This window comes from Dendropsophus ebraccatus, chromosome 6 (assembly GCF_027789765.1).
Source record: "Dendropsophus ebraccatus isolate aDenEbr1 chromosome 6, aDenEbr1.pat, whole genome shotgun sequence".
Classification (NCBI taxonomy): Eukaryota; Metazoa; Chordata; class Amphibia; order Anura; family Hylidae; genus Dendropsophus; species Dendropsophus ebraccatus.
This window is the reverse complement of record NC_091459.1, coordinates 43,961,946-43,986,696: the sequence shown is the minus strand read 5'-3', so window position 1 is coordinate 43,986,696 and position 24,751 is coordinate 43,961,946. Positions and strand designations below refer to the sequence as shown.

Sequence of the window (24,751 nt, the reverse complement as noted above, 5' to 3'; positions counted from 1 at the left end):
TATACCTATAGGGCTTACAACTGTGATCATTATGCAGAACCTATAAATTGAACTGGGATCTGGGCATTGAGCAATCGTTACTATTGTTTGATTAATCCCATGCATTTGTGTGTAGTGATGCAGTGTTAATAAAGTCTTAATGGAAAATAACACCCATGTTTGGTGGGTAAGTATACTTTGTAGTAGTGGATTTCCAATTTGTTGATTAAGCTAATATGATTGAGTAAATTAGTAAAAATATAGAAACTTTCTAAGTATTATCAGAAGTTTTTTTTTTTTGTCACACAAAACTTTAGTATATAAAAGTTGCTCTCTCCATGCCCCTTAACAGTCTCATGCTGCAAATAAAACAAAGGTTTTTAAGGGGTTAACACACCGTTAATTAAAAGTGTGTGACATGTACATAGGCAGCAGGACAGAACCTCATTTATCTTCACTCCTTTTCTCTCTAAGTCCTAGTATAGGGATTTGTAGATGATTTAATGTGTCTATAACTTTCTGAGTGGGACGATTTCAGGAGATATGGAGCCTAGGTGAAAATATTATTATTGTCATATTTGCCTTGTAATGGAAAAAGCTATATACATTCTGCAGTTGCTCATTTGGAGCCCGTTCACTGCTATGCATCGCTGATTTAGTGCTGAAAAGCAATTGGCTTTAACTGCTCACAAAACATTTCCTTATGTAAGAGTTATAAAATGTAGTTATCAAATATATAACTTTAAAGTACATGAAGACTAAAGAGATGGAGAATGAATAGAGGAGTTCTCTTGTGATAGTATGTAACACTAGAAGCTTATGTAAATGAGTTTGGACCATAACTGAGATTACAATGCTGAGTTTTTACCATCTAAGCTTCTGTGTCATTCGGTGAAGGACTGTGGTTCAGTGTAACGCTAAAACATACTGCTGAAAATTGAACTTAATTGGAAATGTAGTAACTTTTCATCAGTATGTATGAGTATAGTAATGTTACAGTATATTAGGAGAATGTTATTTACTAATAGTAAGTAATGACTTACTTAAGAGGGTATGATAACCACCTAAACTTTTGACTTTTAATCATTTTTAGCAATTTGTGGCTTCCTATTTCATCTACAGTTCCATAGTGAAGCCTTTAGTTTGTGATACCGCAACGGTAGTAATGTGACTTGGGGTCAATTTGAATGTCTAAAAGAAAGCTGTAATTCTCCTTTAAAAAAGGTCCCTGTGAACTTTTCTACCATAAATAAAACAGTGACATTTCCCAATAACACTATACTTTTACCCCAAGCCAATACTTTTCCCATTTCACAGTGAAACACACTTTCCCAAAATATTGTGAGCTTCGTAAGATTTTTTTAAAATAAATTTGGATTTTATTAATATTAAATAATATATTATTTTATTGTTATATATAAAAAATAAATTATTATAGAGTTGTGTCTACAACTAAAAACTTTACCACTAGCAAATTGTACATTGTAATTGACCTCAGTGGAATGCATTGAAGTAAATTGAATGATGGACACAGTGCATAAAATAACTGACGTAGATCTTTTAGTTGTTAACACACAGTTCTTTTTTCACTGTCTTTTCACTATCTTTACTATTAAATTCAATGACACAAAGACACACCCAAAGGGCCATCAGTCCATCTGAACTAAAAATGGCAATCTGAACTCAAAATTTTGCATGTTATTTTAAAAATAATAAATGAAACAGAAAAAAATTATGTCACCATAGCCTATAGATGTTATGAAGATGGCCAGCTGATCGGTGTTGGTTTGACCATTGGGACCACCATGTTTGGTCACCATTTTCTTCACTTGGACTTGTACTTTATTATATTTCATAATTTTTTGTAATTTGTTTATGTAAATTTCAATTTCTTTGATTATCATGTCTGTTTTTTTTTTTTTATAGGCCTGCATTCTGGAGAGACAAATATTTGACTTCCTTGGCTACCAGTGGGCACCTATTTTGGCAAATTTTGTACATATCATTATTGTTATACTTGGATTATTTGGAACCATTCAGTGTAGGACGCGTTATATAACAGGCGTAAGTATGTGTACATTTCTAGTATAGTTATTTCAACTTTTTTGCTAATGTTGGATTATGATGAGTAGAATAACTTGCAAACTAGTTCCATTAAACTCTGAAAGTACTCTGGAACTTTCTAAATAAATGTTAAATTCCCACACAATAAAAGGTTATCAATAAATATAAGCAAACTGAACTTCCAGAAATGAGATGTGTTGCAAGTTTTGTAAAAAGTTTGGTTCAGGACCAAACCAAACCTTTTACAGTTCTTTATAGAGGGGTAACTAGACCCTACACAGACCCTTCTCTCTGGGTGCCCTGCCTAACACAACAAGACACCCACAATTATAATGGCGATCCTATACTCGTATCTTCTGATATTCCTTCAACACTAACACAAAATGCAAAAGAAATCAGAAGTTAAGTATGTCAGGTATACAGCGGAGCATCACCAAGATTCCATAATTAGTAGGACTGATTTTACTATTGTCAGTTTTTATACACCTATTGGGTTCCACTTACAATATGAGGACCACCAAAATAAAATAGAAATCATATATTGGCAACATGAAATCCAGATATATACATTAAATGATGCACAGAAGATCCCGCACAGTAGAAGAAGTTTTTCTCCATGGTGTTTCCTTTTGTTTCTGTTATTGTGCTTAATTCATCAGGGAAATACTAAAAATCCATAAAAATCCATAAATAGAAATAAAAATAAAACCATAAATAGAAAAAGTTGTTAGTAGAGATGAGCAAAGTGTTTCTGGTGAAGTCAGAATCACACTGTCAATTCCCTTTATTTTGCAAAGTGAATTTATAGCCAAATATACTAAACATGGCGGCCATACATGTTAGCTTACAGAACTGTCACTTTCGAAGTACGGGATCGAGGAAGAAAGCTTGGTAGAGGACAAGTGTGTCCCAGAATACAACGATGATGATGACATTGAAGATCCCACATGGAATCCACCTTCACAAATGACATCCCATGGCCATCAATGGAGATTAAAACTGTGTCTGTGCCGTTAAGCCAGTGTCAGGTCCCATGGAAAGATTATGGGTCTGGAGAGAAAAAGGGTAGGTGTACAGCATCAGCCGAAAGACATCAGCGGAAAAGACCATTCCGCCACCTATAACATCTGTGATTACAAAGTGGGTCGGGTCCGAACCCAGGCACCATGTTTCAGTATATGAAGTACTGCCAAACAACTGACTGGAAGAACCAGGACCCCCAGGGGACCCACCTTAAGTAATCTTATTTTATTTTTTAACATACCAAGTAATTTTACCCCTTATACCAAAAATTATATCCTGTAGCAAATGCCCATAGTCAATTTGGATGTATTTATAGTGCATTCATCTGTGGATGTTTTTTTTCTTTTTTTTGCTGGTTTCTGCTGCCTAAATTATCAGCTGTTTTTCAGCCACCTTTCATTACTATGGGGCGGGCAGGTAATACAAAGTTCAGTGCGGAACTACCTAGTTCAACACTGAAACTGTGTATTTTCCAACTTCTACATTGTACTGACTGGCATATTGATCCACTGGTTTTAAGCAGAAGTCCTGGAGGGACATGTGAATGCACCATTAGGGTGTGTTTTTTTTAGAGTGACCAAAGCGAGAGTGGGACAGTCACTCCCATACCCCATCAGTGGTATTCCCCTTCCCTGTTCATCTAAGCTGGAGACCGCTTAAACACCCCAAGAGATGCACACATAAGTAGTGTCTTGCACTTTGTCAAACCCATAACCCGGTGTTGATATGTATGCATGTAGCAAGGTAGAAGACGGAACTCCGGACAATGAGTGGTGCTCGTGGTAGGAGAAGGTCCCAGTAAGTATAATAGTTAAATCCACTCACAGTTGAAAAATGCTTCTTTTATTTAAGTGACTAAAGCAAGTACATGAGAGGACGCGTTTCGGCCTATGGCTGATGAAGGCTATAGGCCAAAATGCGTCCTCTCATGTACCTGCTTTATTCACTAAAATAAAAGAAGCATTTTTCAACTGTGAGTGCCTGGATTTTACTATTATTGATATGTATGCATGTCTTGGAAAAAGCCATAGTCTCGGATTTATAAAAGTTTTTAAACACATTATTTCCACCATATTGTTTACAGTACAGTACAATACAGTACAATGGGAAAATCTTCTTCAACTTAAGGATGTTGGAAAATTTGCCACTCTTTTATTTAATACAATCAGTGTCTTCATGAATCTGAGCTTTTCTCTATTCAATTCTCCATCCATCTCCATTGGGCTGATTCAACGGCGTCCTAAGATGTCCATGGAGAAAAGGTTAAGTATACACCGCTCATTCGCCAATGTCCACTGCTCTCCTGGGAGAAAGTGTCATTTTATGCCTCTCATTTACCAATATCCTCTGCTGTCCTGGGAGAAAATTGATATTATGCCGCTGATCCACCAAGGTCCACTGCTGTCCCTGGCGGAAATTGACATTGATCGACACTAATTGACAGTTTTTTTTAAATTGGCATTTTCCAATTATTGACACTATTACAAGAACATCCTTTACACTATTGCAGCTACTATCTCCAGGGTCCAGTAGCCCTTCATGGTCAAAATGAGTGTGCCCAGATTGATGTAGGTGGTACCTTGATGGTTGTCTCCACACTTTATACTTCCCCCCTCTGTAGTTGGCCTGTGTATCTTCTTTCCCTTATATTCAGTGTCCCCTACTTTGCATCTTCTTACCCCTTTGGCCTCCCCTGCAGCTTGTAATGAGTAGGTGGGGTTGAAGCATAACCAGTCTGGCACTGATTGGCTGATTCTCACACCCAGTGTCAGACATCTGGTCAGCTGACTTTATCTAGGGTTTTGATTTTTTTGAGCATCGGGCTTACATTTCATTTTAATAGGTTCTGCTTATATATAATGCTTAGTAAGGAATGTAAGGAGTGTTTTTGACCTCTTCGTAGCAAATGTCATCAAGATGATTTGGATTTTTATTTTTTTTTATTCAAGTGAGCTTTTGATACATTTAGGTTGAAGCAATGTTAAAGACTGCACATCTGTTTGTTAGCTCGAGGCACTGGCTTTGTGTTCTGGTTATATTTAGTAGGAAACATTTTTATTAGTCTCTGTGGAAATCTTTTTACATCTGGCATTTTCAGGAACACCTTGTACGAAAAGAGCACAAGACAGTTTTTCTTAAATTGTCCTTGGTCTGTCATATTAGTCTGCTTTGCCCCTTAATTCCTGCTGTAAGAACCGACTGATGGCTTCTCTACTGCAGGGTCTGCTCTGTGTGCACTCCATGTTTACTGCTTCCCACAATGAAAAATGACTGTGAGCGTTCCATAAGCAGCGGTTTCAGTAAGAGAGGATTACTTTCTTAAATAAATGTCATACGGCGGGTTTCTAGATGTGTGACCAGTATATATATTTAAAGGTCTCTGGTTGCAGAACAAATCAAAAATATCAATGGTCATAAAAATAGCTTCTATTTTTCATTCGTCTTTACTTCATGCCAGCTTTTTAAAGTATTGTTGCATATACACGTACACTGTTTTTTTTCCCCAAATTGCTCAAAAAATCTCCTCTTTATATCCTATTGTTGTTATTATTATTATTACATCAATATACAGTTGCTGCCTGAAATATTTAACCCCTTAGTGACCGCGGTATCGGCTGTATCAACGGTCACTACTGGGCTTTATTCTGTCCTCCTTGGCTTTTTACGGTGGGAACAGAATAAATGGTACTGGTGCAGGAGCGCTGGTACCGCAGGAGATCAGCTGTCAACAGTAATTTACGCCTCTGGTAAGTTTTAAACTGTTATATGCCGCTGTCATGTAATTGGTTCTGGTCAGGTGCAGGATTATACTCACCTGATTGGAAGTCCCGCGGTGAGGTCCAGGCCTCCGATCATTGTCATGGCAATCCTAGATTGCCAGGGTGAAGCCTCTACACAGCCATGCAAGAGGCATGGCTGTGCAGATTGCCTGTAGCTTGTTGATGACAGGCAGCCGTAGTAGTGCAGTGTATTGTAACAGTGATCAAAATATCACTGCTTAGTGTACACTAGTGTACAGTAAAGTACACTAGTGTAAAAGTGAAAACAATGTTTGCACCAAAACACAAAGAAAAAATACCCCCCCCCCCCAGTCCCCACAATAATATCCCCTTCACATAATAAAACATTACATGAAACCACCCAAAAAACATAAAACCTATACATGTTTGGAATCGCCACGTCCATAACGACCCAATCTATAAAACTATTTTATTCATTATATTGCATGACTCAAGCTGTAAAAGAAAAATAGAAAAAACAGCACCAGAATTGCTGTATTTTATAAATCCGCTTCCGAAAATACGTCATAAAAGAGATCAAAACGTCATATATATGTAATACTTGGTATAAAAAAAAAAACTACACATCTTCCCGCAAAAAAATTAGCCCAAACCCAGCTCTGTCGTGCGAAAGATAAGAACGCAATGGATTTTGCAATGTGGCGACAGTTTTTACCCTGTTGTTCAGGAAGATAGTTTCTATTGTGTCAAAGTGGTAATAATAAAAAAAAAATATGCAAATTTGGTCTCGACATAACTGTAGTAACCCAGAGAATACAATAGTTGTGTTATTTTTACCGCATGCATAATAGCATATGTTTGATATTTAAAAAAACAGGAAAAAATAATTATCATTTTTCCAATGTTTCATGATATTTTGATGTTTTTAACAAAAAACACACAAGATAGTGACCAAATATAAAGTGAAATATGTCATAAACAATCAGAATGGCATACATTAATGCATTACAGCGCTATAACTGCATTAAGTAAGACAGGTCAGATTTTGAAAATTAATCTTGTCACGAAAGCTCAAACTAGCTGCAGCACTAAGGGGTTAATCCCCTCACCAAACAAAAATATTTACTGATACATATTTCAGTTATTGGGAAAACCAACATTTACTTAAAGAGGTATTCCAATCTCAGTAATATACAGTATGTATAGTTAAAATTGTAGGGTCTATCAAGTTAAATGCTTTGAATAGTACATTAATTTTGCAAAGTTGCCTCCTCCTAATATCTCTGCTTTTTCTCTCTGATTGTTCACAGCTCATTGTCTAGGTTACCAACCATCACTTTGCTCCAAAAGTAGTGGTCGGACTGAAGAACCTGTCACCTGGGATGACGGCGCCGAGCCCGCCCGATCCCCCTCCGGTGGAGCCCTGGATACTTACCCTTTTCTGCAAGTTCTGCTTCTGGACCCGGTCCCGGGACAGAGATATCGCCGTTGGAAGCCATGCATGCTCTCAGCAGAGATTAATCCGATGCCCATAGAGAATGACTGCTCCAGTTATTCTCTATGAGCATTGGACTCATCTCAGGTAATTAGCATACAGCGCACGGCGATATCTCCATCCCGGGACTGGGTCCAGGAGTGGGACTTGCAGGAAAATGTAAGCATCCGGGCCTCCACCAGGGGGTCGGGCGGGCTCGGCGCCGTCAGCCCGGGTGATAGGTCCTCTTTAAATCATAGTGACAACCAAAAACATCCAAATGACCCTGATCAAAAGTTTACATACCCTAGTCCTTAATACCATGTATTGCCCCCTCTAATATCCATAACAGCCTAATGTGTTGATAATATCCATGACAGTCTTATGTGGTAGTTTTGGATGAGGCTCTTTATTTTGTCAGATGGTAAATCTGCCCATTCTTCTTGGCAAAAAGCCTCCAGTTCCTGTAAATTCCTGGGCTATCTTGCATGAACAGCATGCTTGAGATTTCCCCAGAGTGGCCGAATGAGATTGAGGTCAGGAGACTGAGATGGCCACTCCAGAACCTTCACTTTGTTGTGCTGAAGTCAATGGCAGGTCGAATTGACCTTGTGTTTTGGATCATTGTTATGCTAGAAGGTCCAAGTACGTCCCATGCACAGCCTCCAGGCTGACAGGCTGATTAGTGCAAATTTGCCTCCAGTATTTGCTGATAAGGTGCTGCATTCATCTTTCCTTTAACTTTGACCATGTTCCCTATACCTTTGTAGCCCACACATCTCCAAAACATCAGCAATCCACCTCCAAGCTTTACAGTAGGAATGGTGTTCCTTTCATCAAAGGACTTGTTGAAACCTCTCCAAATGTAACATTTATAGTTGTGTCCAAAAAGTTCTATTTTGATCTTAATACTCTAAATTACCTTGTTCAAGAACTTTTGGGGCTTGTCTCTGTGTTGTTTGGCGAGATACTTTGTGTCATTCGCGCAGTAATGGCTTTCTTCTGGTGACCTGACCATGCAGCCCATTTTTCTTTAAGTGCCTCCTTATTGTGCATCTTCAAACAGCTACACCGCTAGTTTTCAGAGAGTCCTGTATTTCAGGTGATGTTATTTGTGGATTTTTCTTTGCATACTTAGCACAATTTTCCTGGCAGTTGTGGCCAAAATCTTTTGTTGGTCTACCTGACTGTGGTTTGGTTTTTACAGAGCCTCTGGCTTTTCATTTGTTATTCACAGTTTCAACACTGGTGACTGGCACTATCAATTCCTTCGATATCAGAACAAAGTGAAGGTTCTGGAGTGGCCATCTGGAATGGCCAGAGTAGGAGAGGCTTTCTATGGGAATTCCCACAGAAAACCTATTCTGCTCTGGACAGTTCCTGTCTCAGCCAGAGATGTCAGCAGAGAGCACTGTGTCACACTGAAAATAAAACATTTCCTGCAGGACATATAGTAGCTAAAAATATGGGAAGACTTGAGATTTTTTAATAAAAGTAAATTACACATCTATATAACTTTCTGACACCAGTTGATTTGAAAGAAAAAGATTTTCACTTTAAAACCCCTTTAACTTCCATTGACCTCCAGCCAACATCTGGCCGCTAGCGTTTAAAAAAAAAATGCCATGGCGTTTTATTGATGTTTTTCTGAGGTTATAAGGCAGTGTGAAGCCAGCCTAATAAAGTAAATCAGACACAGACATTTATATAATTATTATGATATCTATAATTTGATCAGTTTATGAAGTAAATCACTCCCTTTCCTAATATACAAATAAAAATATGTTTAAAAAAACACATATATTATATCTTAACATGCAGAATTATCAGATCTAATAAAAGATTACAATATTGCTTTTGCATCTTGACCAGTATAAATGAAAACAAGGAGAAAAAATAGGTTTTAAAAAAATGTTATTATACATCAGAAAAAAATTTCTACAAAGCGATCAAACACTAATATGATACCAATAAAACTATAGAACCCAACCAACCTTGTAGGTGCAAAAATAAGCATTTTGACTGTTAGAAGACGAGGAGGAGACCACTGCTTTAATGTGATCTGGATATCCGTGCATCATGTAGGGGTTAACGAATGTATTTGCAACAATATTCAATTTGAAGAGCCCTACAAGGTTCACTATGTTAGTTGGCATGGGAATATCCCTTTACCTTTGAAGTTTAAATGAAAACTGTAAATCTTTTGACATGTGCTCTGGTATTCAACCCCCAGCTTCAGTACATCCTTTAGCTTTTTGGTAATTGCTAACAAGTTTCCTACACCTCTACACTGAAATCTTTGCTTACTCTTTGTCAACTTTTGATGTTCCTTGTAGTTAAAAATGGAGTTTGTCTTGGAGTCTGGCCATGAAATCTTTGTTTATTCGGTGCACATCTTATAGTTTTCAGTTAAGCACTTGTACCAGCCCTCACCATGTCATCCTTATAATGTCACCGAATGGCACCACAGTAGCTGTCATGATCTTGCCCACTCTGTTTACCACCCAAGGCTCAGTCCTGGCTACTTCTCCGCTACAATAAATAACCAACACCGCACTCCTCGAGTAATATAATAGTCCATGCACATCAAGCGGATTCCACCAAATCCGTTATATAGCAACGATACTTATAAAAAGATGTGTACAATGTGCGAGAAATACCTTCAAGTTGCAGCTTTTCAGTGTTCACTCCATACGATCAAGGAGAATACTCACACAGATGCAGACTTTTGCGTTATTTTTATTTTTCATTACACCGGTATCTCGTACAGGACTAAATCCAATGCTCACAGGCTGGCGTGTTCCAATCTCAGTCCAAACCATCCAACCTCGCGGCGGACGTTTCGGAGGACAGGCTCCTCCTTCCTCATGCGCGAGGACGTACAGGTGAGGAACGCCTTAAGACTTAGACAAAGATCATGTGATCCAACACTACCTGGATCATTACAGGTGAAATACCCAATATATGTATACAACTTTATGATAATATACATAGTACAGACGCATGATGCATAATGGAGGAAAATACTGAGCTTTATAAGATATACGCATGCGCATTAAAGAAATGCTCTGAAGCTGCATACCTCATTCAGTCCAACAGGACTGAGAGTCTCCAGCTTCAGAATCCACCATGTTTCCCTCCGGAGCAATCGCTTACGATTCTCCTCCACATCGCTACAAGACTCAAGTTGTTCCAATATTTGCCATCTAAGGTCACATACATTGTGGCGATTTTCAAAGAAATGACGTGCCACAGTAGTTTCTCCGAATTCCTTAGTATCTTTTTTATCCTTATTGTCGCTGAACTTCCTAATTGCTGACTTATGCTCATTCAAGCGAATTTTAATTTGTCTGCTTGTTTGGCCGACATAGCCAAGCCCACATGGGCATTTAAGCAGGTAAATTAAATTGCGATCGTTGCATGTAAAAAATCCTCTTACATCTATTTTTGTCCCCTTACTGGGGTGGTAGATCGTGTCCCCTTTAATTATATTGTGGCAGTGTTGGCAATTCATGCAAGCAAATGTACCTTTTCTACTCGATGTCAAAAAGGTCTGTCTGCTTTGTTTCTTTTTCTGTATGTCACTTTTAACCAATAAATTCCCTATTGCAGTATTTTTCTTGTACCCAAAAATGGGACGTTCTTTAAAAATTTTCCCATACTGGGGGTCGCTAGCCAGCAAGCCCCAGTGTTTCAATATGGAGTTTTTAATTAAATTTGCATGTCTATCGTATGTCGAGCTAAATAACAGCCTGTTCTCCATCTTATTCTCCTTCTTCCTCTGTTTTCTCACATCATTCCTATTCATTTCTCTGACTTCTCTTTCTGAAGATTTTAATTCTCTTTCCTTATATCCTCTCTGTGTGAATTTACATTTAAGAGCTTTTGCGTTTTTTTGATACTCCTCTTCTGTACTCGAAATCCTTTTAGCACGGATGAATTGTGATTTAGGGAGACTTTTAAACACATGTGGAGCATGATGGCTACTACGAACCAGAGTATTGTTCCTATCCGTGGGTTTCGAGTACAGAGTGGTATCAAAACCGCTCACGTTTTTCTGCACTTCAACGTCTAAAAAATGAATCACACTACAATGATATTCCAGTGTGAATTGTATGGACGGATGACAGGCATTTAGCCTAGAGACAAATTGTACCAAAGCACTCTCACTTTCTGTCCAGAACAGGCACACATCGTCCACATAGCGAACCCATGTGGACGACGTGGGCATGCCACATTCAGCAATGTACTTCTCTTCAAATTCATGCATGAAGATGTTTGCGAGACTTGGTGCCACCGAAGACCCCATGGATACGCCATGTAGCTGTAAGAAAAATTCATCATCAAATCTGAAATAATTTCTGGTGAGCACCAAGTCTAGCAACCCCATGAGGAAATTAATCATGCTATTGTCCAATCGGGCATTCCTGCAGAGTTGCTGTCTGACACAGGACATCCCCTCCTCCTGGGGGATGTTAGTGTATAAACTTTGCACGTCCAACGTGCATATGAAATTAACATCTTTAGAACTTACACTATCCAGGATGTCGAGGAAATGTCCTGTGTCCCGCAAGCAACGTCCCAGGTTTTTGACTATGTCCTGGAGAAACGAGTCCACATACACCGACAAGGACTGCAGCAGCGACCCGGAACCCGATACAATCGGGCGCCCAGGTGGGCTGCTGCAGTCCTTATGGATCTTGGGGAGGAGATACAGTACTGGCACTCTCGGGTGATCTACTTGCAACATTCTAGCGGTCCTTTCTGCAATGATACCTGATGTCAGTGCATCTTCTACATATGTATCAACCTCTTTTTTAAATTTAACCGTGGGGTCCTGGCTAAGCTTGCGATATACTTTCTCATCTGAAAGCTGACGAATGGCTTCCGCGACATAGGAGGTGCGATTCTGAACAACAATCGCACCTCCTTTGTCTGCTTTCTTGATAACTATAGAAGGATCACTTCTTAGATCCTGAAGAGCTTGCTGTTCTATCTTGGTAAGATTACCGTACCCTTTCGGGATACCTTCCCATTTGCTATGTACTTCCTCCAATACCATACGTTCAAACATTAGCAGAGATTCATTATTTACCATCGGATCAAACGTACTTTGTTTCTGCAGAGAGACGGGGACCACATCTAATGGGGATGAAAAACATCTCCCAGATCTTTTTACATCAAAAAAATGGACCTTGATCCTCATCTGTCTGCAGAATTTATACAAATCCACGCGGAAATCAAATTCAGTAATGTCCTTAGTCGGAACAAAGCCCAACCCCCGATCCAGAACTCGGAGTTCCATCTGGCTAAGTGGTCTATCAGAAATATTAACCACCAGGCTGTCTCCTTTGCACATATCTCCAACTTTCTTCATTTTTTCTTTTTTTCTTTTCCTCGAGTTTTTACGGCCTCTCTTTTTTCCTTCGTTGTATTTTGTATCTCCACCTCCTCTGACTGTGAACTCGTCTCCAGGTCTCCTATAGCGTCTTTCTGTTTTGTTGTTTTCTCTAAAAAACGCAACTGTTTTTTCTGTGTTTTCCCGGAGCGGCTATCAGCCCCACTTGAGGTTTCTGATAAATACTCTGTAGATTCAGAAGATCTTGAATTTCTATCTTTTTGCCTATCTTGTCTAATCCGTCTCCTCTCTTCTGCCCATGTATATACGCGGTTGAGAAGGTAATCCCTTGTATCTCTCTCAAATTTAGAAATTTTTCCTTGCAATATTACATTTCTCAATTTATCAATGGATTCAGATAAATCTTCCTTAATCTTCTGACATTCTTCCAGAGTTTTATTATGCTTAAGTTTTTCTTCAATGTCACAAATTTCAACGTCAGCTTTTTTAATAGCTCCTTGTAAATGCTGAACTGTCAGGAGCATAAGGTCAAGCGAATGTTGGTTATTTAATGCATACCATTTCTGGTGATATAATGCATCATCATGTAATAGGATTGGGGATAGTTTACATCTTAATCCCCGCGGAATTCTCTGCACTTTTAAATATTCTGTCAGCGTGGACGCGTGCAATACAAGGCTAAGTTGTTTCTTTTTAATAGCCTCCAGGTGTTTCACATAATCAATCTTGCATTGCTCTTTGGCTTTGTCAAGTGTTAACCCAGCCGATGTAGCTTGAGTCAATATGCTTATGCGATCATCTTGAGAAAATGAGAACACGTCAGCCTTATTTTCAGTGAGCTTTGAAATCTCATTAAAGGACATATTCACACGTGCAAAACAAGTCCAGGTCAAAGCCTTCAGTGGAAATACGTCTGACAATAAATAACCAACACCGCACTCCTCGAGTAATATAATAGTCCATGCACATCAAGCGGATTCCACCAAATCCGTTATATAGCAACGATACTTATAAAAAGATGTGTACAATGTGCGAGAAATACCTTCAAGTTGCAGCTTTTCAGTGTTCACTCCATACGATCAAGGAGAATACTCACACAGATGCAGACTTTTGCGTTATTTTTATTTTTCATTACACCGGTATCTCGTACAGGACTAAATCCAATGCTCACAGGCTGGCGTGTTCCAATCTCAGTCCAAACCATCCAACCTCGCGGCGGACGTTTCGGAGGACAGGCTCCTCCTTCCTCATGCGCGAGGACGTACAGGTGAGGAACGCCTTAAGACTTAGACAAAGATCATGTGATCCAACACTACCTGGATCATTACAGGTGAAATACCCAATATATGTATACAACTTTATGATAATATACATAGTACAGACGCATGATGCATAATGGAGGAAAATACTGAGCTTTATAAGATATACGCATGCGCATTAAAGAAATGCTCTGAAGCTGCATACCTCATTCAGTCCAACAGGACTGAGAGTCTCCAGCTTCAGAATCCACCATGTTTCCCTCCGGAGCAATCGCTTACGATTCTCCTCCACATCGCTACAAGACTCAAGTTGTTCCAATATTTGCCATCTAAGGTCACATACATTGTGGCGATTTTCAAAGAAATGACGTGCCACAGTAGTTTCTCCGAATTCCTTAGTATCTTTTTTATCCTTATTGTCGCTGAACTTCCTAATTGCTGACTTATGCTCATTCAAGCGAATTTTAATTTGTCTGCTTGTTTGGCCGACATAGCCAAGCCCACATGGGCATTTAAGCAGGTAAATTAAATTGCGATCGTTGCATGTAAAAAATCCTCTTACATCTATTTTTGTCCCCTTACTGGGGTGGTAGATCGTGTCCCCTTTAATTATATTGTGGCAGTGTTGGCAATTCATGCAAGCAAATGTACCTTTTCTACTCGATGTCAAAAAGGTCTGTCTGCTTTGTTTCTTTTTCTGTATGTCACTTTTAACCAATAAATTCCCTATTGCAGTATTTTTCTTGTACCCAAAAATGGGACGTTCTTTAAAAATTTTCCCATACTGGGGGTCGCTAGCCAGCAAGCCCCAGTGTTTCAATATGGAGTTTTTAATTAAATTTGCATGTCTATCGTATGTCGAGCTAAATAACAGCCTGTTCTCCATCTTATTCTCCTTCTTCCTCTGTTTTCTCACATCATTCCTATTCATTTCTCTGACTTCTCTTTCTGAAGATTTTAATTCTCTTTCCTTATATCCTCTCTGTGTGAATTTACATTTAAGAGCTTTTGCGTTTTTTTGATACTCCTCTTCTGTACTCGAAATCCTTTTAGCACGGATGAATTGTGATTTAGGGAGACTTTTAAACACATGTGGAGCATGATGGCTACTACGAACCAGAGTATTGTTCCTATCCGTGGGTTTCGAGTACAGAGTGGTATCAAAACCGCTCACGTTTTTCTGCACTTCAACGTCTAAAAAATGAATCACACTACAATGATATTCCAGTGTGAATTGTATGGACGGATGACAGGCATTTAGCCTAGAGACAAATTGTACCAAAGCACTCTCACTTTCTGTCCAGAACAGGCACACATCGTCCACATAGCGAACCCATGTGGACGACGTGGGCATGCCACATTCAGCAATGTACTTCTCTTCAAATTCATGCATGAAGATGTTTGCGAGACTTGGTGCCACCGAAGACCCCATGGATACGCCATGTAGCTGTAAGAAAAATTCATCATCAAATCTGAAATAATTTCTGGTGAGCACCAAGTCTAGCAACCCCATGAGGAAATTAATCATGCTATTGTCCAATCGGGCATTCCTGCAGAGTTGCTGTCTGACACAGGACATCCCCTCCTCCTGGGGGATGTTAGTGTATAAACTTTGCACGTCTCTCTGCAGAAACAAAGTACGTTTGATCCGATGGTAAATAATGAATCTCTGCTAATGTTTGAACGTATGGTATTGGAGGAAGTACATAGCAAATGGGAAGGTATCCCGAAAGGGTACGGTAATCTTACCAAGATAGAACAGCAAGCTCTTCAGGATCTAAGAAGTGATCCTTCTATAGTTATCAAGAAAGCAGACAAAGGAGGTGCGATTGTTGTTCAGAATCGCACCTCCTATGTCGCGGAAGCCATTCGTCAGCTTTCAGATGAGAAAGTATATCGCAAGCTTAGCCAGGACCCCACGGTTAAATTTAAAAAAGAGGTTGATACATATGTAGAAGATGCACTGACATCAGGTATCATTGCAGAAAGGACCGCTAGAATGTTGCAAGTAGATCACCCGAGAGTGCCAGTACTGTATCTCCTCCCCAAGATCCATAAGGACTGCAGCAGCCCACCTGGGCGCCCGATTGTATCGGGTTCCGGGTCGCTGCTGCAGTCCTTGTCGGTGTATGTGGACTCGTTTCTCCAGGACATAGTCAAAAACCTGGGACGTTGCTTGCGGGACACAGGACATTTCCTCGACATCCTGGATAGTGTAAGTTCTAAAGATGTTAATTTCATATGCACGTTGGACGTGCAAAGTTTATACACTAACATCCCCCAGGAGGAGGGGATGTCCTGTGTCAGACAGCAACTCTGCAGGAATGCCCGATTGGACAATAGCATGATTAATTTCCTCATGGGGTTGCTAGACTTGGTGCTCACCAGAAATTATTTCAGATTTGATGATGAATTTTTCTTACAGCTACATGGCGTATCCATGGGGTCTTCGGTGGCACCAAGTCTCGCAAACATCTTCATGCATGAATTTGAAGAGAAGTACATTGCTGAATGTGGCATGCCCACGTCGTCCACATGGGTTCGCTATGTGGACGATGTGTGCCTGTTCTGGACAGAAAGTGAGAGTGCTTTGGTACAATTTGTCTCTAGGCTAAATGCCTGTCATCCGTCCATACAATTCACACTGGAATATCATTGTAGTGTGATTCATTTTTTAGACGTTGAAGTGCAGAAAAACGTGAGCGGTTTTGATACCACTCTGTACTCGAAACCCACGGATAGGAACAATACTCTGGTTCGTAGTAGCCATCATGCTCCACATGTGTTTAAAAGTCTCCCTAAATCACAATTCATCCGTGCTAAAAGGATTTCGAGTACAGAAGAGGAGTATCAAAAAAACGCAAAAGCTCTTAAATGTAAATTCACACAGAGAGGATATAAGGAAAGAGAATTAAAATCTTCAGAAAGAGAAGTCAGAGAAATGAATAGGAATGATGTGAGAAAACAGAGGAAGAAGGAGAATAAGATGGAGAACAGGCTGTTATTTAGCTCGACATACGATAGACATGCAAATTTAATTAAAAACTCCATATTGAAACACTGGGGCTTGCTGGCTAGCGACCCCCAGTATGGGAAAATTTTTAAAGAACGTCCCATTTTTGGGTACAAGAAAAATACTGCAATAGGGAATTTATTGGTTAAAAGTGACATACAGAAAAAGAAACAAAGCAGACAGACCTTTTTGACATCGAGTAGAAAAGGTACATTTGCTTGCATGAATTGCCAACACTGCCACAATATAATTAAAGGGGACACGATCTACCACCCCAGTAAGGGGACAAAAATAGATGTAAGAGGATTTTTTACATGCAACGATCGCAATTTAATTTACCTGCTTAAATGCCCATGTGGGCTTGGCTATGTCGGCCAAACAAGCAGACAAATTAAAATTCGCTTGAATGAGCATAAGTCAGCAATTAGGAAGTTCAGCGACAATAAGGATAAAAAAGATACTAAGGAATTCGGAGAAACTACTGTGGCACGTCATTTCTTTGAAAATCGCCACAATGTATGTGACCTTAGATGGCAAATATTGGAACAACTTGAGTCTTGTAGCGATGTGGAGGAGAATCGTAAGCGATTGCTCCGGAGGGAAACATGGTGGATTCTGAAGCTGGAGACTCTCAGTCCTGTTGGACTGAATGAGGTATGCAGCTTCAGAGCATTTCTTTAATGCGCATGCGTATATCTTATAAAGCTCAGTATTTTCCTCCATTATGCATCATGCGTCTGTACTATGTATATTATCATAAAGTTGTATACATATATTGGGTATTTCACCTGTAATGATCCAGGTAGTGTTGGATCACATGATCTTTGTCTAAGTCTTAAGGCGTTCCTCACCTGTACGTCCTCGCGCATGAGGAAGGAGGAGCCTGTCCTCCGAAACGTCCGCCGCGAGGTTGGATGGTTTGGACTGAGATTGGAACACGCCAGCCTGTGAGCATTGGATTTAGTCCTGTACGAGATACCGGTGTAATGAAAAATAAAAATAACGCAAAAGTCTGCATCTGTGTGAGTATTCTCCTTGATCGTATGGAGTGAACACTGAAAAGCTGCAACTTGAAGGTATTTCTCGCACATTGTACACATCTTTTTATAAGTATCGTTGCTATATAACGGATTTGGTGGAATCCGCTTGATGTGCATGGACTATTATATTACTCGAGGAGTGCGGTGTTGGTTATTTATTGTCAGACGTATTTCCACTGAAGGCTTTGACCTGGACTTGTTTTGCACGTGTGAATATGTCCTTTGATGAGATTTCAAAGCTCACTGAAAATAAGGCTGACGTGTTCTCATTTTCTCAAGATGATCGCATAAGCATATTGACTCAAGCTACATCGGCTGGGTTAACACTTGACAAAGCCAAAGAGCAATGCAAGATTGATTATGTGAAACACCTGGAGGCTATTAAAAAGAAACAACTTAGCCTTGTATTGCACGCGTCCACGCTGACAGAATATTTAAAAGTGCAGAGAATTCCGCGGGGATTAAGATGTAAACTATCCCCAATCCTATTACATGATGATGCATTATATCACCAGAAATGGTATGCATTAAATAACCAACATTCGCTTGACCTTATGCTCCTGACAGTTCAGCATTTACAAGGAGCTATTAAAAAAGCTGACGTTGAAATTTGTGACATTGAAGAAAAACTTAAGCATAATAAAACTCTGGAAGAATGTCAGAAGATTAAGGAAGATTTATCTGAATCCATTGATAAATTGAGAAATGTAATATTGCAAGGAAAAATTTCTAAATTTGAGAGAGATACAAGGGATTACCTTCTCAACCGCGTATATACATGGGCAGAAGAGAGGAGACGGATTAGACAAGATAGGCAAAAAGATAGAAATTCAAGATCTTCTGAATCTACAGAGTATTTATCAGAAACCTCAAGTGGGGCTGATAGCCGCTCCGGGAAAACACAGAAAAAACAGTTGCGTTTTTTAGAGAAAACAACAAAACAGAAAGACGCTATAGGAGACCTGGAGACGAGTTCACAGTCAGAGGAGGTGGAGATACAAAATACAACGAAGGAAAAAAGAGAGGCCGTAAAAACTCGAGGAAAAGAAAAAAAGAAAAAATGAAGAAAGTTGGAGATATGTGCAAAGGAGACAGCCTGGTGGTTAATATTTCTGATAGACCACTTAGCCAGATGGAACTCCGAGTTCTGGATCGGGGGTTGGGCTTTGTTCCGACTAAGGACATTACTGAATTTGATTTCCGCGTGGATTTGTATAAATTCTGCAGACAGATGAGGATCAAGGTCCATTTTTTTGATGTAAAAAGATCTGGGAGATGTTTTTCATCCCCATTAGATGTGGTCCCCGTCTCTCTGCAGAAACAAAGTACGTTTGATCCGATGGTAAATAATGAATCTCTGCTAATGTTTGAACGTATGGTATTGGAGGAAGTACATAGCAAATGGGAAGGTATCCCGAAAGGGTACGGTAATCTTACCAAGATAGAACAGCAAGCTCTTCAGGATCTAAGAAGTGATCCTTCTATAGTTATCAAGAAAGCAGACAAAGGAGGTGCGATTGTTGTTCAGAATCGCACCTCCTATGTCGCGGAAGCCATTCGTCAGCTCTCAGATGAGAAAGTATATCGCAAGCTTAGCCAGGACCCCACGGTTAAATTTAAAAAAGAGGTTGATACATATGTAGAAGATGCACTGACATCAGGTATCATTGCAGAAAGGACCGCTAGAATGTTGCAAGTAGATCACCCGAGAGTGCCAGTACTGTATCTCCTCCCCAAGATCCATAAGGACTGCAGCAGCCCACCTGGGCGCCCGATTGTATCGGGTTCCGGGTCGCTGCTGCAGTCCTTGTCGGTGTATGTGGACTCGTTTCTCCAGGACATAGTCAAAAACCTGGGACGTTGCTTGCGGGACACAGGACATTTCCTCGACATCCTGGATAGTGTAAGTTCTAAAGATGTTAATTTCATATGCACGTTGGACGTGCAAAGTTTATACACTAACATCCCCCAGGAGGAGGGGATGTCCTGTGTCAGACAGCAACTCTGCAGGAATGCCCGATTGGACAATAGCATGATTAATTTCCTCATGGGGTTGCTAGACTTGGTGCTCACCAGAAATTATTTCAGATTTGATGATGAATTTTTCTTACAGCTACATGGCGTATCCATGGGGTCTTCGGTGGCACCAAGTCTCGCAAACATCTTCATGCATGAATTTGAAGAGAAGTACATTGCTGAATGTGGCATGCCCACGTCGTCCACATGGGTTCGCTATGTGGACGATGTGTGCCTGTTCTGGACAGAAAGTGAGAGTGCTTTGGTACAATTTGTCTCTAGGCTAAATGCCTGTCATCCGTCCATACAATTCACACTGGAATATCATTGTAGTGTGATTCATTTTTTAGACGTTGAAGTGCAGAAAAACGTGAGCGGTTTTGATACCACTCTGTACTCGAAACCCACGGATAGGAACAATACTCTGGTTCGTAGTAGCCATCATGCTCCACATGTGTTTAAAAGTCTCCCTAAATCACAATTCATCCGTGCTAAAAGGATTTCGAGTACAGAAGAGGAGTATCAAAAAAACGCAAAAGCTCTTAAATGTAAATTCACACAGAGAGGATATAAGGAAAGAGAATTAAAATCTTCAGAAAGAGAAGTCAGAGAAATGAATAGGAATGATGTGAGAAAACAGAGGAAGAAGGAGAATAAGATGGAGAACAGGCTGTTATTTAGCTCGACATACGATAGACATGCAAATTTAATTAAAAACTCCATATTGAAACACTGGGGCTTGCTGGCTAGCGACCCCCAGTATGGGAAAATTTTTAAAGAACGTCCCATTTTTGGGTACAAGAAAAATACTGCAATAGGGAATTTATTGGTTAAAAGTGACATACAGAAAAAGAAACAAAGCAGACAGACCTTTTTGACATCGAGTAGAAAAGGTACATTTGCTTGCATGAATTGCCAACACTGCCACAATATAATTAAAGGGGACACGATCTACCACCCCAGTAAGGGGACAAAAATAGATGTAAGAGGATTTTTTACATGCAACGATCGCAATTTAATTTACCTGCTTAAATGCCCATGTGGGCTTGGCTATGTCGGCCAAACAAGCAGACAAATTAAAATTCGCTTGAATGAGCATAAGTCAGCAATTAGGAAGTTCAGCGACAATAAGGATAAAAAAGATACTAAGGAATTCGGAGAAACTACTGTGGCACGTCATTTCTTTGAAAATCGCCACAATGTATGTGACCTTAGATGGCAAATATTGGAACAACTTGAGTCTTGTAGCGATGTGGAGGAGAATCGTAAGCGATTGCTCCGGAGGGAAACATGGTGGATTCTGAAGCTGGAGACTCTCAGTCCTGTTGGACTGAATGAGGTATGCAGCTTCAGAGCATTTCTTTAATGCGCATGCGTATATCTTATAAAGCTCAGTATTTTCCTCCATTATGCATCATGCGTCTGTACTATGTATATTATCATAAAGTTGTATACATATATTGGGTATTTCACCTGTAATGATCCAGGTAGTGTTGGATCACATGATCTTTGTCTAAGTCTTAAGGCGTTCCTCACCTGTACGTCCTCGCGCATGAGGAAGGAGGAGCCTGTCCTCCGAAACGTCCGCCGCGAGGTTGGATGGTTTGGACTGAGATTGGAACACGCCAGCCTGTGAGCATTGGATTTAGTCCTGTACGAGATACCGGTGTAATGAAAAATAAAAATAACGCAAAAGTCTGCATCTGTGTGAGTATTCTCCTTGATCGTATGGAGTGAACACTGAAAAGCTGCAACTTGAAGGTATTTCTCGCACATTGTACACATCTTTTTATAAGTATCGTTACTTCTCCGCTACACCCACCCTCTCACTTGTCCTAGGTCCATTGGTGTCCACGGGCATACCATGGTCTGCTGCTGGCTTCTGGCTAAAGCTACAATTCCACCTCCACTAGGGTGCACTTGCTGCTGCTCATCTGGGATATTAGGGAACAGTGTGTCTCCACCTATTTTTGCTTTTCACTAGTGCTGTCCTACCTGCACTTATTTACAGTTGCTCTGCATGTTTCTCTTTGGCTAAGCATTGTTGGATTCTCTCATTCCTGGCAAAGGTGTGTTCTGGTGTTTGCTATGCGACCTGTATGTGAAGCCTCCTGCCCTGTTCCTTCACCTGATTGATAACGCTGCTACCCCCAATGGGGATGGAATGACCTGGTGTTTTCTAGACACAGAGGTCCAGTATCTCTGCCCGGGAACAAGATAAAGGGTAAAGACTAGAGATGAGCGAACTTTTGAAAAGTTCGGTTTGCCAAACTTTACCACAAAGTTCGGGTTCGATCCGAACCTAACCTTAACAAACTACATTATAATAGGAGAACAATTGCAGGTATATTAGTGGTAGTATTACAAAATATAAGTTCGTGAGGCTGGGGGTGCGACAAGCTGACTCCATTCTGGTCAGGTGTTTTTGATGCCTACCGGTTGATATCAGGGCGGACGGCACCCAGGACTCCCCAGGTGGAGCTTCTATCTATTCTCCCTGACCATAAGCGAAATTTGGGGGGTGCAGGGGGGGCAGTGGCTCCTGGGCCCACACTGGCAGGGGCCCACTGAGGTCTCAGAGGCTTAATGCTGTCTGCAAAAGCTATTTCTTTTGCAGACAGCCTGCAGAGCGATGAGGAAGGACCTGTGGTGACGTCATAAGGGGGCGGGGCTGAGAACTGGAGAGGATTCTTGTGGAGGAAGGACCTGTGGTGATGTTATGAGGAGGCGGGGATGAGAAGATGCTGGTGCATGAAGGACATGTGATCATTGTCCTCTTATATCTCCTCCTGTAATGTGATAGATAGATAGATAGATAGATAGGAGATAGATAGATAGATAGTAGATAGATAGATAGATAGATAGGAGATAGATAGGGGATAGATAGATAGATAGATAGATAGATAGATAGATTGATAGATAGATAGGAGATAGATAGATAGATAGATAGATAGATAGATAGATTAATAGATAGATAGGAGATAGATAGGGGATAGATAGATAGATAGATTGATAGATAGATAGGAGATAGATAGATAGATAGATAGATAGATAGATTAATAGATAGATAGGAGATAGATAGATAGATAGATAGATAGATAGGAGATAGATAGATAGGATATAGATAGATTAATAGATAGAGATAGATAGATAGATAGATTAATAGATAGATAGATAGATAGATAGGAGATAGATAGATAGTAAATAGATATCTAGCAGCTCATCACATATCTTGGATTGTACATGTATGATCACAACCAGCTCACCCCTTTGAGGCTATGTTCACACTGCGTATGTTTCTGCACGTAGTTTTGAGGTTGATGCGTTCGCTTGAAAGTATACGATATACGCCCGCCCAATGCACACTACGTATGAGCTTACGGCCGTATCGTATACGGCGCCCTGAAAAATTAACAAGACCATTGTTTGAGGACGGAAATGTTCCAACTCACGGCCGTGGATTTCCATGCGGTCCCGTACAAAGTACTTATTTCAGCCTAATTGAACATGATTTTTCGATCCAAAAGGTTCTGTGTGTTTTATTGCACTGGATGAAGATTTCCAAGTAAATGACCTGCCTCAGATCGCTTTGAATCAAGCTAGGGAAGCATAACTGTACTACGGGCGCATGTTCGCGGTTCGTACGCATCCGGCCGCATGTCGATTTTTCCCACGCCCGTAGTTTCACCCGCACATGTACGCCGGCGTACGAAATGCGGCCGGACTCATACGCAGTGTGAACATAGCCTTAATGTCTAAAAACATATTACCTATACCACTATTATTTTTAGGCAAAGATAATCTGGTTAAAAGGGTTCTCCAGAATTAAGAAAAAAAAACATAGTTGCTTTCTTCCAAAACAGCGCCACCCCTGCTCTTAGGTTGTGTGTGGTATCACAGCTTGGCACTATTCACTTCAGTTGAATACCACACACAAACTGAGGACAAGAGTGGTGCTGTCTGTGGAAGAAGGCAGCAATATTTTTCTAATCTTAAGCACTTAAAAAAATTTTGTGGTTCTATATGTGAAATGTACAGAAGCTTCTTACACTGCTCTTTATCCTTATCCACTATGAGTAATGTAGAAGAATATTCCCTTTATTATTCAGAAAGCCTTGTCACCTGCTGAGGTTCCCTTTGGGTAAGGTTGGTTGGGGGCCCACTCAGACTCACTCGCCCCCCCTAGGCTGAACCCCTAGCTACGCCCCTGTCCCTGACGCTATAGGCCGACAGAAGAAGAGTATCTTACGTTTCTGTCTGTCTGCAGCTCGGACTGTCATCCCCCGCCACTGGCGCTCTATGCAGATCCCCACCATGGCGGAGTGGCAGGCCGAAATGTCGCACCTGCACCGCATGGAGGAGCTATCTGCTGAGGCTATGGGGTCCAATAAGCGATATAAGATGGTTTGAATGCCTTGGTTACTCTTTCGAGATACTCCTGCCTTTCAAACATTGTTTTCTGAGGAGGTAACCCAATGAGTATCTCAAATTCACGATTGCCTTTCTTACCCCTGTAGGGGGTTGGTCCCCTTGGTCAGGGCAAGTACCCCCTCCTTCCCCCCCCCTCCTTTTTCCTCCTGTTCTGCCCTGTCCCCCACCTGTCTTTTCTTCTGTTTCCTTTCTTACTTTTACTTACTTACCTCCTCTAACCTCCATCCGAGGTTTCTCGTCTATAGAATGTTTTGGTATTGGTTGTCTCGCTGCAGTTTTCTTGTATTGATAGTGGCCCACTGGGCCCGGTGTAGCTGATGATTATTGAACCATTAATGGTCCTGGGGGGTTT

The 24,751-nt window shown here is 40.5% G+C and overlaps 1 protein-coding gene across 2 annotated transcripts in view; it reads left to right on the top strand.

Moving 5' to 3' along the window:
* NKAIN2 (sodium/potassium transporting ATPase interacting 2) overlaps nucleotides 1-24,751 on the top strand; it is a 555,517-nt gene that overhangs the window by 181,139 nt on the left and 349,627 nt on the right. For both annotated transcript variants that reach the window (XM_069973668.1, XM_069973669.1), the window contains exon 2: nucleotides 1,906-2,043. In XM_069973668.1, coding sequence (XP_069829769.1) covers nucleotides 1,906-2,043 — 138 coding nt within the window. The remainder of the gene's footprint in view (nucleotides 1-1,905; nucleotides 2,044-24,751) is intronic.